The following is a 15,544-nucleotide window of genomic DNA, read 5'->3' on the forward strand; positions in this document are numbered from 1 at the left end:
GAAGCGCCACGTGACGCTCGGTTTTAACCAATCGTAGCGCAGACTCCCCATGGGGGGTTCGTCACCACGTGCAATTCAGTAATGTCCCCTCGAGGCGTATTTATTTGTATTACTTTTCACGACTCGATTAAGTTTTCCTAATGTACTCTAAACTGCGATTCGTCCCGCGTGCTTCATTTAATCGTTTTGATTCCGACCCAACTTTCAAGAACGGTTCGAACAAATGAAAGCGTACAGAGGGATTGTGATTAATGTTTTTTGTTGTTTTTGTTGCTACAACCAGGTCCACATCGAAAATGAGCATTGCCCAATGGGTTTTACCTGCGCCAAAATCAACTACACTTGGGTGCTCGCTCGAGCTCTCACTAGAGTGGAGGCCCTTCCACTATCAGTGGCATGAGCAAAGCAATTGCAGAGTTGCATCTCTATCTTACTTTCACTTCTTCATCTTCTTCCGTACGGCTGCTGATGTAGATGCAGAGCAACGATTACAAGCTCACATTCAGGTGGTCAAGCCAGACAACCGCGTCAGGAGCAGCGGAGTGTATCATCATCGCTGCGATGTCTCCTTTCGTATTTGTGGGTCGGGCGTTGCGTCGTTATACGTTGGATGGTCTGTTCTGTCGCACACTGGAGAGTTTTTATGTTCAATTTGTGCATCAGGTATCCACATCTGCCATGATTTGTCCGGATGCGGTATACGGTGGACCATGAACGGCGTGGACGATCAAACAGAGGAATATTCTGCATTGGGCATTTCACAACGAGGTGTTTGTGAGTTATTTTGAACTCCAGCTTTCTAAGCTTCATCGGGGTTGAATTCGCATCAGTTAAGGTTAAGCGCATGGGTCCAAAACAGGTGAGAGCCTATTCAGACATACCGTATCTAATATATTGCCTCTGTGCGCCTCAAAGCATATTTTGGCGGCCCAATTTACAGTCAACTCGGAGATGCAGTGCCAGATTTGCATCTCGAGTTCACAATCAAATTCTGTGGCTAATGGTAATGCAGTTTAGGGTCTTTCCAACAGATACCTGCAGTGTTACAAACAAAAAACAGTATTAGTATACAGCGATGTATTGAAATGTAACATTTTAAAATGAGATACAAATAAAACTACATACATTTAAAAATGCGGAATTAAATGAAGTATTTCAACACATTTTCAGTAATAAGATACTTTTCGTGTTACCCTACACACTGTGCAGTATGGTGGGTTAACACCTCATGGGAAGTCAACAGTGGTTTGCCTATGGATATACTGGAACCTGTCATAGAAATGTGGATGTCCAACACAGATGAGCCCTATATGATTGACTTTGGCATCACTTGTAATTTTATGTTATGGACATTAGCACAGTTCTCGACATTATAATGCTGGATTTTTATTATCCAAAGACTATGATTGGCTCTATATGAGAATCCCATCAATATTACCATCTGTGAGGCTCATTATTGTCAGCTCTGGGAGCCGTTTATTGGATACATCTCAGAGTGAAGAGGGTCACAAATGGTTCCATTTGGGGGATATCCATCATTTTGTACATCTGGGGCCGCCATCGTTGCCAATATCTTGGGCACTCATCTGCGGCTCAATATGGAGGGCTCATCATTAGCACTTTCTGGGGACCTCTGCATTGGCTACATTTAGGGTCTCATAAATATTTCCATCTAGACGCCACCATTAATACAGTAATTCCATCAGGGACTCCCGACCCAAAAAAATCTCATCATCCTAAATCTGTCTGACCTCGTCGTATCTTAGAAACTAAGCAAATATGAGCGTGGTCAGCAGTAGTGTGGAATAATGCCTGGTAATACAGTACCAGGTGTCTTGGGCTGTGAGTTGGCCAATAAATGGTGAGTACAACAATGGATTCCTAAATCCATCTGAGCAAAGCTTTGAATGTTATCCTTTCGTAACCACAGGCTCTCGTGGGATCCTCTCAGATGCCACTCGTTCATCGAATTTAACACACATCCCGAAAAGGAGCCTTAACAATTCGTGAGGCTTCCAATTAACATTCAGGGTAAAGGACACCACAGTACTGTATTATAACCTACAGGGGGAACACTAATCGTTCATTCTGTCGGGAAGGCGGTGTGTGGGGGGGTGGTGGCAGGGATGTTGATGACATCATTGGCCATCTATGATGCGAACAACAATCAGGCTTAAGAACAGTAGTGTACTGTATTATAATCTAGGGAGAGGCGTTCATCGTTCATTCTGTGGGTGTGGGGGGTCACGACATAATTGGCCATGTCTGGGGGCCCTATCAATGTTATCAGAAGGCGGAGGGGGGGTCCCTGTGGGGGGGGGGGTAGTTTTTGGAGGTCAATGGACCATAAGACAAATATCCCTCTGTAGCCTTAACAGACCGTAGGGACAAGTGCTGTTAGCGAGCACCTATGGAGGCTAGCACGACACACCAGCCGGTGGGTGGCCAGCACCACGCCCGGCCGCCTTTGTCTCCCCCAGTGTCGATGTTTAAACACCGCACCAGGTACGTATTTATGGCTGAGTCGACCAATGGTCAGTGTAACCTTATTCAGCAACGACTCGTTACACGTTCGCTCTTCAGCAACGGGACATTTTCAGATCTTATTTAAACAGCTCCACTGCTGATTTAAAGCTTTCGTGACTGCACGGATTCATATTCTTGGTTCTTTCGGTAAAGTCACGTAGAAGGGAAATAATAAAATAATATTATTATAAAATAATAATATACTTTATATTCATATATTTTGTAATATTAATACAAAATATTAATATATTTTATATCAATATTATTTAATTATTTCCCTTCTACGTGACTTTACCGAAAGAACCAAGAATATTAAATAATATTAATATAAATTATTAATATATTTATATAAATATTATTTTATTATTTCCCTTCTACGTGACTTTACCGAAAGAACCAAGAATATTAAATAATATTAATATAAAATATGAATATACTAATATTATTTTATTATTTCCCTTCTACGTGACTTTACCGAAAGAACCAAGAATATTAAATAATATTAATATAAAATATGAATATACTAATATTATTTTATTATTTCCCTTCTACGTGACTTTACCGAAAGAACCAAGAATATTAAATAATATTAATATAAAATATGAATATACTAATATTATTTTATTATTTCCCTTCTACGTGACTTTACCGAAAGAACCAAGAATATAAGCTCCACTGCTGTTTTTCAGCTTCTCAACCCCCCGAAGCTCATCGACAGCCCGTTGCTCTTCACGTATTAAAGCCACGTCACAGCTGGGATGCCCTCGTCTGCTTCTCCTACTTGCCTTCCGCTCACTCCACGTTCAGTGGAGGCTCTTTTGTCTTGACGGCCCACGGCCGTGTCTCGTGATGATGGGGCGGCTTTCTCGGGGCCACCAACGACGATCGGCCGACGTGAACCACCAGCAGAGCCCCCAGCTACTGCTGGTCCGGTACACGCAGTTCAGCGGTGGCATGCGTCGATATGCAATCGCCGTGAATTGACCAATGCATCACAATTATTCCAATTCATATCCAATTTATCCCCTGACAAAGAGAAGTGCTATCTCTCTTTAGTGTGACAATGGAGACCTTGCCAATTTTATTTGACCTTCACAGCCTGGCCGGCAATCTATCCACCTCTTTCGGAAATGAGGTTAGTTTACATGCGTTTGGCCTCGTGTTCCATGGCTGGTACGGCGCAGTTGATCACTGTGACGAGTAGCCTGGAGTAGTAAGGGGTGTCTCCGAAGCATTGAGCCAACCTCAAGGCCTCCCTGCAGGGTTCTCATTGTCACATAGCTCTAAAGTCAAGTTAGACTCATGTCTGCGGTGCCAATATCCTGAATGGAGTGGGCGGTGAAAGAGGTGGGTGAGGGAGGTCAAGGGGTGGGGGTGACATAGGTGGGTGGGGGTGAAAGGGGTGGGGGAAGGGGTGGGGAGGGGTGAAAGAGGTGGGGGGGGGTGAATGGGGTGGGTGAAATAGGTGGGTGGGGGTGAAAGGGTGGGTGGGTAAAAGGGGTGGGTGAGGGAGGTGAAGTGGTGGGTGGGGGTGAAATAGGTGGGTGGGGGTGGTTGGGGGTGAAAGGGGTGGGGAGGGGGGTGAAAGGGGTGGTGGGGGGGGGTGAAAGGTGTGGGTGGGGGGGGTGAAAGGGGTGGGGGGGTGAAAGGGGTGGGGGTGAAAGGGGTGGGGGTGAAAGGGGTGGGGGGGGGTGAAAGGGGTGGGTGGGGGGGTGAAAGGGGTAGGTGGGGGGGGTGAAAGGTGTGGGTGGGAGTTGTAAAAGGGGTGGGGGGGGTGAAAGGGGTAGGTGGGGGAGTGGAAGGGGTAGTTGGGGGGGGTGAAAGGGGTAGGTGGGGGGTGAAAGGAGTGGATGGGGGGGTGAAAGGTGTGGGGTTTGGGGGGGGGTGGCAGTTGTTGACCCGGGGCAATTCTCTTCTCGAGAATCCGGTGAACACCACGAGGCGCGGTGACGTCTCCCCCGAATGGGGGGGGGGGGGGGTTACATAATTACTGAGCGCGCTTCCTGCCGGTGACGTCGCGGTTAAAGCCCCTCCGCGGCGCGGACGATGCAGCAGCAGGAGCCGCAGCCGTCTTCGTCGTCTGCAAGTCGCGAGAGCCCCTCGCTTGTCCTCTCTGCCTCCTGTCTAGCTCAGTGGCAGCAGCAGTAGGAAGCCTCTCATCTGATCTCCTAGCTCGTTGGTTCACGCCATCCTCGAGCCGCCGTGTCAAGAGAAGCGGATAGAGGGGAGGAGCTGCTTCGTTACGACAGCCAGCTCCATTGTTATACAGGCTGTGGTCCCCCCCCCCACCCAGCCACACCGCTCCTCCCCCGGTGTTATTATTGTTCTCAGCCTATCTTCGTGTTAGCTTGTGTCGATTATGGTGGCTGCGTGGAGTGTGTTGTGGTTGTAGAGAGAGAGAATCAGCTGCGTGCGGCAAGTCTCCATCGCTGCTGCGTCTGTGCGTGGAGCGACATCCCCCACTGTTCTCAGTCCACTCTCTCCCATCTCTCCACATCTCTCCCTCTCGGCGTTCTCCCCCCACTCTTCTCTCTCCTCCTTCCACTCTCCATCCCCGTCTCTCGCCTCTCCACTTTATCCCCTCCTCGTGTCGCTCTCCCCTCTCTTCCCCTTCATCTCTCCCTCTGCCCCCCCCCCCCATCTCCTCCTCACCACTCCCACCACCACCACCGTCATCTTTCGCCTCCTCTTCGCTGTCCCGCTCATCTTCCTTCCGCTCTTACCCCTCGTCTCTCTCCGCCGCTCTCCCTTCACTGTCCCCTCATCTCTCCTCCTCCTGCTGCTGCTGCCCCCTCCTGCTGCCCCCTCATCCCTCCTCCTGCTGCTGCTGCTGCCCCCTCATCTCTCCTCCTCCTCCTGCTGCTGCTGCCCCCTCCTCCTGCTGCTGCCCGGCACCGGAGCCCCGCGGGCTGATTGTTATTCTGCGTGGCCCGCACCTGCGGGGCTGCGCGGAGGACTCGCACACAGAGAAAGCGAGAGGGAGAGAGCAGGTGAGCACACACACACACACAGCATGGGGTGTGTGGGTGGGTGTGATGGTGTGATGGTGTTGGTGGGTGTGTATGGATGTGTCGGTGTGTGAATAGGTGGGCAATTGTTTTGGTGTGTGAATGGATGTGCGATTGTGTTGGTGTGTGTATGAATGTGTTGGTGTGTGAATGGGTGTGCAATTGTGTTGGGGTGTGTATGGATGTGTCGGTGTGTGAATAGGTGGGCAATTGTGTTGGGGTGTGTATGGATGTGCGATTGTGTTGGTGTGTGTGTGAATGAATGTGCGATTATGTTGGTGTGTGAATGGATGTGCGATTGTGTTGGTGTGTGTATGGATGTGTCGGTGTGTGTTTGGATGTGCGATTATGTTGGTGTGTGTATGAATGTGTCGGTGTGTGAATAGGTGGGCAATTGTGTTGGGGTGTGTATGGATGTGCTATTGTGTCGCTGTGTGTATGGGGGTGGAATTGTGTTGGTGTGTGTATGGGTGTGCAATTGTGTTGGTGTGTGAATGGATGTGCGATTGTGTTGGGGTGTGTATGGGTGTGCAGTTGTGTCGTGTCGATGGGTAAGGATGTGTGTAGTTGTATTGGTGGGTATTTCATCGTTGTGAAATTTCAATTCAGGATGAAGCCCGGCCCAAGAGATTTGTGTGTGTGTTGATATTGTGTGTACTAAGTATTGCTCTGTGCTCGTGTATGTTTTTCCATTTATGCATTGGTTCTGTGTGCACAGTATACATTCTCTTGTGTATGTATTTGTGTGTCTGTATCTGCGAGCGTGGATCTTTGTGCATATATGGGTGTATATTTTGCTAATGGTGTGTGTGCTTATGTGTTGATATTGCTCTCTGGTTTTGTGTAAAGTATGCTACTGCTGTGCACGTTATATATCGGTTTGCATTTAGTGTTGCAAAATTGGCCGGAATTTTGTGCACTTGTGAAATCTGTATTTCGACACAATCCTTTATTTACATTTGTTTATTTTTCGTCACTTACCTATTTTCAATTCAACCCCCCCATCCTATCCTTGTTTAGTATTATATTCCATTGGAACCTCCTTTGCCAGTAGCAAAATATGATAATCGGTTTTTTACCCTTTTATCTGGCAACAAAACGGACACCTTTTTTACAAGGAATCATGTTCGCATTGACCACAATACCTGCAGTCGGTATGCAAACAAAAAACAACTCTGATAATGTATGCACTGTCCTTGAAATTGATTGGTCCACACCCGAGACAGCTTTTCTTTAGAGCCTAGTCTCACATGGTGTTGGACCAGATGACGCCAAAAGGCGCACAACTCAAAGACAATTCACCATCAGAGTATGAGAGCTCGGGGTAAGCATTTGGTTCCAAAGGTGTAAATGCTTTACCCCGAGCTCTCATACTCTGGTGTGTGCTGATGTGTGGGGAGCGGTGGCGTAGCGGTTAGCGCACTGCGCTACGAACCCGGCCACCCGAGTTCGATTCCCGCTCATGGCCAACATCAGTGACTATTGTCTGAACCGGTCCTGGACCTCCCCCCTCCCCTCCTAGGTCGACTCGGCCTCAAATGAGTACCTGGTGCGGTGTGTAAATATCGCCACTTGGGGAGACAAAGGCGGTCGGGCGTGGTGCTGTCCACCCATGCCCATAGGTGCTCGCTAACAGCACTTGCCCCTACAGTCTGTTACGGCTGTACGGGTGGAATATTTGTAAAGTATGTGCGTGGGAGCAAAGTGGTGTGTCGGAGTGGTTTTATGTCCTGTTTACAGCATCCGTGTATGTGTGTGGATGGGCGTGTGCTGTGTGTAGGTACACCATGTGTGCTGTGTGTAGGTACACCATGTGTGTAGTGTGTATTGGTGAGTGGGTGTGTGCACACAGGATTGTGGGTTTGTAGTGTGGGTGTCCGTGCAAATGACAGGTGCTATAGGCTGCTGTCGTGAGCAGAGGGCGGTGTGTGGCAAAATCAATTGTACTGTACCAAGCTCCAAAGTCCTAATCAATATGGAACGTTGATCCGACGTTTGTCCAACGTTAAATGTTTACCACCTTGACCAACCCACACTGAGCGATGCAGTGAAGTGCATACGGTGCTGTATCATAGAATAATCCCCTCCACCCGCACAGTGGAGGGCTTCATCCAGCAGTGGAATGACAAATGGCTATCTGTATATGGGGGATGGTTTATTTGTATTTTGGTGTTGTGTGGATGTTACACATGAGAATAGGTTTTCCCCTTTTTTTCTGGTGTTACGATGTTAAAACACCAAACTGAAACCTTTTACAAGGAATCGTGTCTGCATTGACCACAATACTTGTTACACATTTTGAATATATTGGTGTGTGTGCATATTTACACAGATGTTGCGGTGTGTATGTGCTTGCATTGGTGTGCGGGCGTGGTGCTGACCACCCACCCCCTCGTGGGCCTTCATAGCATACGGGGATATATAGATGTGTTTTTGTATTGATACTGATGGGTGTGCATGGGTATGCGTGTGTGTGCGCATGTGAGTTCGACTCGCCCTCAAATGAGTACCTGGTGCGGAGTGTAAACATCGCCACTGGGGAGACAAAGGCGGCCGGGCGTGGTGCTGGCCACCCACCCCCTCGTGTGCCGTGCCGGCCTTCAAAGGTGCTCGCTAACAGCACTTGCCCCAACAGTCTGCCAAGGCTGTACGTTGGGGCGGTCTTTGTATTTATGTGTTTATGGAGGTTGTACCCCCAGGGCTTAGATATGGACGTAAGTGAATAGCAGAGCCAATGTGAAATTCACACGCACAATGGAATAGAGAGGTGAACGTATTAACATCGAGATATTGAAAAGGTCAGAGAAATAGAGACTGAGATCTAGCCATGCAATGGAGTATGACTGTAACAGTACGGGAGAAATCTCGATTTCAAGCTTTCGCGACTGCAGGAATCCATACTCTTTGGTTCTTTCGGTAAAGTCACGTGGGTAGAAAAATAATAGATCACGACGTTTCGATCGCAACACAAGCAATCGTCATCAGTTTTTCTTGCTGTGGTTGTCCCAGTACAGGATAACTCCTCTTATCCGCAGCTCCTTATAGCCATAGCAGCTGTACAATCCTCAGACTCATTTCAAACGGTTGGCTCCATACGGTGCGAAAGAAGTTCTTTATTTGATTCTATTGCATGTGTGTATGTTGAACTTCTTTAGCACCGTACGGAGCCAACCGTGCGAATGGATATCTACAACTTCCCACAAGTCGTTGTGTAATGACGCACTGTTGCGCCGCGATTTTTTTTCAAACACAACAAGAGTGTTGCAAGGAAAATTCGTCCTGTTATCCACGGGGTTACCCACGGTCGTCTACCCCACGGATAAGAGGAGTGTAATTGCGGATAACCCTGCGGATTGTACTGGTCCCCACATATCTCCCGTTATTGGTCCCCCATACCTCCCCCTAGTGGACACATGTGTAAATAACGAGCTTCATAGCTCACCCGGTTCTCGCAGTCTAAATTCAGGTTCTAGATTTGAAGCTTTCGTGACTGCAAGGATTCATACGCTTAGGTTTGTTCGGTAAAGTCACGTAGATAAGAAATTAAATTAAAAGTTAATAAAAGTAATAATGGAAATAAAATAATAAATCACGACATCATTCACTTGATGCAGTAATTTTAGCTGTGACGGTCCCACCTCATGACGGAGACTTGTGTTGCCTCCGAAACGTCGTGATTTATTATTTTATTTCCATTATTACTTTGATTAACTTCTAAATTCAGATCCTTGTGTCATTGCTGATGAGAGGAGTTCTCCTGTGTAGCCATAGAGAGGCATGGAGGGAGTTGCACCGCTAAGTAGCGAGACGCACACGGATAGGGGAAATACGCACGCTTCAAGGCGAGAGGCACTTAGAGAATAAGGGATGACAGAAGGAGGATGTAGAGGGAGATGGTGAGCTCGAGACAGATCATGTGGGAGAGATCTTTGTATCATTAAATTCAATAGATAGAGTGACGGAGGGAAATTAAACGAGAGACAATTGGAGATGGGAAAGATGTGGATAGAGCCCCCATTGTGCGAAGAGCTTTCGCACCCCCAGGGCGGCTATAGAGCCAAGCCGAGTGGCTCACGTCTGGTCTTGTGGACCCCAGGGACGTGAGGTGTTAGCGAGCATCTATTCAGACTGGCCACGGCACACAGAGGTAGGGTAGCCACCAGCGGTAACTGGCCGGCCGTCTTTATTTTGCCGCGGTAGTGAGATGTTAACCACCTCGCCTGGCATGCAGGAGGTCGTGGGTTCGATCCCGACCCTGACGCATTTATAGTTGGAATGTGCATGTTCTCCCTGTGGTTGTGTGGCTTTTTCTCCTGGTCCCCCGGGTTTTCCCTCCACTGCTATAAATTTCCACGCGATAAGCCACTTCGTTGAGATATCATTTTTAGCCAGGTCGCTTTTGAAAAATAGCGATATAGCTCAATGGGCCTTACCTGGTCAAATAAATTAAGTTTAGTTTATAGTTTTAGTTTGTACATTACACCAGGTATACATTTAAGTCTGAGTTGACCTACAGGAGGCCCATGACCAGTTCAGATATCACTCCCCACCGATGTTAACCATGGCTGGGAATCAAACTTGGTGGGTCGGTTTCACAGCGCTGCTACCACTCCACACAAGTGCTGTTTGCGAGCACCTATGAAGGCCAGCACTGCACACGTGGGGGTGGGTGGCCAACACCATACCGGGACGCCTTTGTCTCCCCAGTGGTCATGTTTACTAACCACACCAGCTACTCGGTTGAGGTTGAGTCAACTTAAGGGAGGCCCATGATTGTTTCAGATAATCGTCACTGCCGTTGGCCATGAGCGGCAATCGAACTTAGGCCGCCGGGTTGGTAGCGCAGCGCGCTCACCGCTACACCACCACTCCCTACCACTCCGCACGCACACACATGCACGTTTACGGGCGGCAGATGTCGCTGAGAGACGGTGATTCACAGATGACCACGTAGCCGTACAGAGTCGCACATACATACTTGTGTAGGCACACACAGAGGGTGGCTGTCACTGAGAGACTTTGCTACGCGGATAGCCAAGGAGATGGTAATGTAGCTAAGAAGGGAGGCACAAAGAGGGTCACTTCTCAGTGGGCTTCACGCAGGCGGCATAGCAGTGGAGTGTGCAGGCGGTGAGACTGCACACTGGGCCCAGAAGCCAGGGGTACCCAGCGCCAGGTTACAAAGAGCGCAGAAGGGTGGTCGACACATCTACGCCTCTCTATGTAAGGAACGAAACGGTTAGACTTCTCCACAAATCTGGCTGTCGCCTGATGAAGCTCGTTGTAATTACTGGCGAAACGTCGTACTCGGATTGTAAATGTTGTGGCTTGGCTCTCCAACACACCGGTTAGTGCTGTACTAGTATACTACACTAGTGCTGTACTAGTAACGAATTGGCCACGTTCTGTTTACGTGACAAACCTTACTAGTTGGCTGTGTCGGGTGGTGGCGGGTTTTAACCACACGTTTATATATTTACGCGATCTAACCCAAAAATCTCTATTACGGGGGCCCTATTTCATTCCTTTACGCCCCATGCGAACTATGCCTCACCACTGCCAGTATGTAGGAATCGTACTATGTAGATAGCACTTCAGTGGTGTACACAGACATGGGAGACATAGAGCACAGAGATTGATATCAGCCACTTCAACAGAAATTTATAAGTTCATAAAACAGTCGCATAGCTGGAGAGGACATAACTAAGCTAGATGGATAGCCGTTTGGACAGATTAACCGGTCTGAACAAATAGCTACGGAGAACGAAACAGAGCTAGAAAGACAGGGATACAGACCGTGCTATACATATACAGTAGATGCAACTAAACAGGGCTATAAATACAAACTAAGGGACAGAACAAGATGAACAACCATACCAATCGACATAGCAAGACAGCCTCGGACACATAGACAGCTCTAGACATGAACAAACATTAAATGAGCTTGAAATACACCCATACAGCCATAGCAACAGAAACTGCGCTTTGAGGTTTGCTACGTAAACACGGAGAGAGCAAGATGGACCTAATGAGCTGGACACAGCGAGACGGATAACCTTAGCGACAGATAGGGTCAGACCGACCACAGCGACAGTCGGCCAAGTAGCCATAGAGACACGGACAGAGCTGAGGACAGGGCGGGCACGCGGCCAACGGAGGGGGGACAGATCGTTACAATTGAAAGCATCTAACACTGCCTCGGCGAGAAGATATACGCTCGTGTGTTGGCCGCAATAAAAGCGCAGATGTGGCAAGCGGCATCAGCAGGAGCACACGCAGGCGCCTGAAATTGATCGCCCCGGCGGGCGTTTATTACCGGAGGGGGGGGGGGGGGGGGGAAAAACCAACAGCGCGTTCCCGTTTACTCCCCGACAGCTCCGGGGCAAACGTTGCCGGCCACAAAGTCCCGAGCCGCGAGCGAGCGATGGCGACGCTGCTCCGAAAGATCGGCCTCATCCGCTTCCACCAGCCGGAGACGGGCAGCCCCAAGGGCTCCCGCAAGGCGCGCAAGAACAGCATCACCGGCGGCGGCGGCGGCAACAATAACAACAACAGCAGCGGTGGCGGTAGCAGCGGCGGCGGCGGCGGTAACAACAACAACAGCAGCGGTGGCGGTGGCGGCGGGTCGCAGAAGGGCAAGGCTTGCGTCGCTTTGAACGGCGGCGGGAGGGACGGCGGCACCGTCTCGCTCCCCCAGGCTGGCGGCCGCTCGACCGAGCCGGCCAAAGCGGAGGCCGTGCCGCCGCCGCCGCCGCCGCCACCGCCCCCCCACAAGGGCCTCTTCGGGAAGCCGTCGTCCTCGTCGTCGTCGTCGCTGCCGCCGGCGCCGGCCAACCGGCAGCACAGCTCGCAGGTACGCGCCCGCCGCCTCATGAAGGAGCTGCAGGACCTGAACCGGCTGAGCGAGGAGGTGCTGAGCGTGGAGCTGGTGGACGACAACCTGTTTGAGTGGAACGTGAAGCTCTACCAGATCGACAGGGACTCGGCGCTGTGGCAGGACATGCGCGAGACGGGCGTGGACGGCGTCCTCCTCAACCTCGCCTTCCCCGAGAACTTCCCCTTCTCGCCGCCCTTCATGCGCGTGCTGAGCCCGCGCATCGAGAACGGATACGTCCTGGACGGCGGCGCCATCTGCATGGAGCTGCTCACGCCCAGGGGCTGGTCCAGCGCCTACACCGTGGAGGCCGTGGTGAGGCAGTTCGCGGCCAGCCTCATCAAGGGCCAGGTGAGGGCGTCCCGGGCGTCTGGGCGGCGCGTGCGGGGTGCCTGGCAAGGCTGCGGTGTGTGTGGACGGTGGATAAGTCCGTCCGTCTGTCCGTTCGTCTTCCTCGGCGCCGACATACGTGTCGCTTGCCTGGAATAAGGTCTCTTGCATTGGGTCTCACATTGTCCGTCCATCCATCTTTCGTGCCTTGTCGTTGGCTTGAATGAGGTCACGAGTGATTTGACTCTGTGGTCTCACGGCCTATCCTTCGTTGGCTGAAATGAGATCACGTGGATCTGGCTGTGTTGTCCGTCTGTTCGTCCATCCCACTGTCATTCGCTGAAATGGCATCGCACGGCTGCGAATGAATTGTCCATCTGTCCCTTGGCTCTGCTTGCGTCCCTGGCAACAGCCGAAATGAGTCGTGCAGCCACCTTCAGGGGTTCGTAGCCAAATAGTGTAAAACCATACTGTACTATAGTTTAATTTTTAAAAATCTCTTTAAACTCCACTTCATATTCACACTTAGCTCAAATACCTTGTTTGGCTGTTATCGCCAAATATGGAGTCATGATCGTATTTTTTTTCTGGAACAACAGTCGGCAGAGGATGGCATCACGCGTGGAAAAGGCCCCACATGACCCCACAGACCTATCCCGGCAGTCACAGCGGTAGCCTTCTCTCGTACAACACGAGATGATGCCCCTCGGTACGCTGTAATGAGTGGCTTTCCCCCGCGGCGGTTGCCCGAAGTGCATTTATTATCTCCGCACTTGAAAATCCGAATTAAATGCAGGCGCCTACCCTGATTTGAACCCGGGAACTCGGTGCTGTTCATTCCATGTTCTGACACGGTCATTATCCCCCTCCCTGAGCCACTGGGCCATCTCATGTCACCTCCTCTTAATGGGTCCTCTCGACCTCAAATGCACGTGCACAACACGGTGCATTTATTGCGCGTGGAGCGGAGTGGTGGGAGTGAAATGTTAAAGCCTGACCGCCGATCCGCCGTAATTTTGTTGGGTGTTCTTTTCATATTGTGGCGGTGCTTGTAACTCGCTTGACAGAATATCGATCAGCAGGATGACACGCGCATTCACACGCCTACACATACATACACATTCTTGCCGCGTTCGCGTAATGTTCAGCTGAGTAGAATTGTGCTCGAGCGCTTGACTCGGTGGGAAGGATAAGAGTTCAAAACCTTAACTTTGGAGCTTTCGTGACTGCAGGAATTATTCTTTGGTTCTTTCGGTAAAGTCACGTATAAAGAAAAAAGAATAAATTAAATAATAACATACGACGTTTCGATTGCAACACAAGCAATCATCATCAGGTATAATGAAATAGCGACGTAAAATCTAACCAGAAAAATTTATAGACAGACATATAAGCAGACAGATATCACCAAGATACACACAGCGGGCAGCACAGGTACAGAGAGGAGTGATCGTCTCTGTGGGGTGGCCTTAAATAGACAGAGGGGGGGCGGAGGCAGCGAGAGGGAGGGGTTAGAGACAAAATTTACATGTCAATGAGTACAACAAAAAGGAGTGAGCAGGCTTAGGGGGAGAAAGAGACACACTAAAATTAAATTACCTAGCAAAGTATCGAAATGTTATGTAAAACGACACAGAGAGTCGGTCAACACACAATTAACGCATAGCCTGGTCGATTACGTATTTCAAAGATTGCTAAGTTAGAATTTAAGTGTGAAAATTTCAAAGAAAGACAAAACATAAAAACAAGAGGAACGGAGACAAAGCAGAACCTAAGAAGGACAAAAAACGAGTGTAGACAAAACAAATTACACTAAATAAACAGGCAGAGAGAGAGAATAAAAACCCAGAGAGAGAGAAAAAAGGTAAACTTGGAACTCCTTTTGTTGTACTCATTGACATGTAAATGTTGTCTCTAACCCCTCCCTCTCGCTGCCTCCGCCCCCCCTCTGTCTATTTAAGGCCACCCCACAGAGACGATCACTCCTCTCTGTACCTGTGTTGCCCGCTGTGTGTATCTTGGTGATATCTGTCTGCTTATATGTCTGTCTATAAATTTTTCTGGTTAGATTTTACGTCGCTATTTCATTATACCTGATGATGATTGCTTGTGTTGCAATCGAAACGTCGTATGTTATTATTTAATTTATTCTTTTTTCTTTATACGTGACTTTACCGAAAGAACCAAATAATAGTTCAAAACCTCTTTGGCAGTTGATTCAACCCATCATCATCATCCTATCTCTGGGACCTCTAAAATAATGACCAAGTTGTGGTTGTGCGGTGGGAAGACTGCGCCTCAACGTGGGAATTTGGCCTTAACCACCACCGTCTCAGGGCCGCCAAGAGAATTGTATCGGCGTCCCACTGTTCGTTCGAGGAGGGAGGCACTTTGACATTTAACTTTGCTGGTGAAATAGCTTTTGACCCAAGGAGGTCGGTCGGTACAAACATGTGGGTGGCAACTGCTACCGGAACACACCTTGGGCAGTGTCCACCATGAGCAGAAGCTCTGCGTATAATGCTCTCTGTTTTACAGACCCTTCCTGTTCATCTTAATATTCTGTAGGCGTTTTGTATCGCACGTTGTGTTATTTTATTGAACGATATTCTCATACTGAGATTGTAAATGTTGTGGCTTGGCTCTCCAACACACTAGTGTGCCGTACTAGTGACGAATTGGCATGTTCTGTTCACATGAAAAACCTTACTAGTTGGCTGTGTCGGGTGGTGGCGGGTTTAACGACACTTATATATTTACGCGATCTAACCCAAAAAACCTATTATGGATATTCTCTATCGAATGC

The 15,544-nt window shown here is 49.2% G+C and overlaps 1 protein-coding gene across 1 annotated transcript in view; it reads left to right on the top strand.

Annotated features, from left to right (window-relative positions):
- The first annotated feature begins 4,369 nt into the window (after nt 1-4,369).
- LOC133350816 (ubiquitin-conjugating enzyme E2Q-like protein 1) overlaps nt 4,370-15,544 on the top strand; it is a 30,909-nt gene continuing 19,734 nt past the window's right edge. Inside the window, exons 1-2 of the mRNA XM_061565572.1 lie at nt 4,370-5,516; nt 11,910-12,759. Coding sequence (XP_061421556.1) covers nt 11,959-12,759 — 801 coding nt within the window. The 5' untranslated portion in view covers nt 4,370-5,516; nt 11,910-11,958. The remainder of the gene's footprint in view (nt 5,517-11,909; nt 12,760-15,544) is intronic.

This window comes from Lethenteron reissneri, chromosome 35 (assembly GCF_015708825.2).
Source record: "Lethenteron reissneri isolate LAM-NWPU_2019-01 chromosome 35, ASM1570882v1, whole genome shotgun sequence".
Lineage (NCBI taxonomy): Eukaryota > Metazoa > Chordata > Hyperoartia > Petromyzontiformes > Petromyzontidae > Lethenteron > Lethenteron reissneri.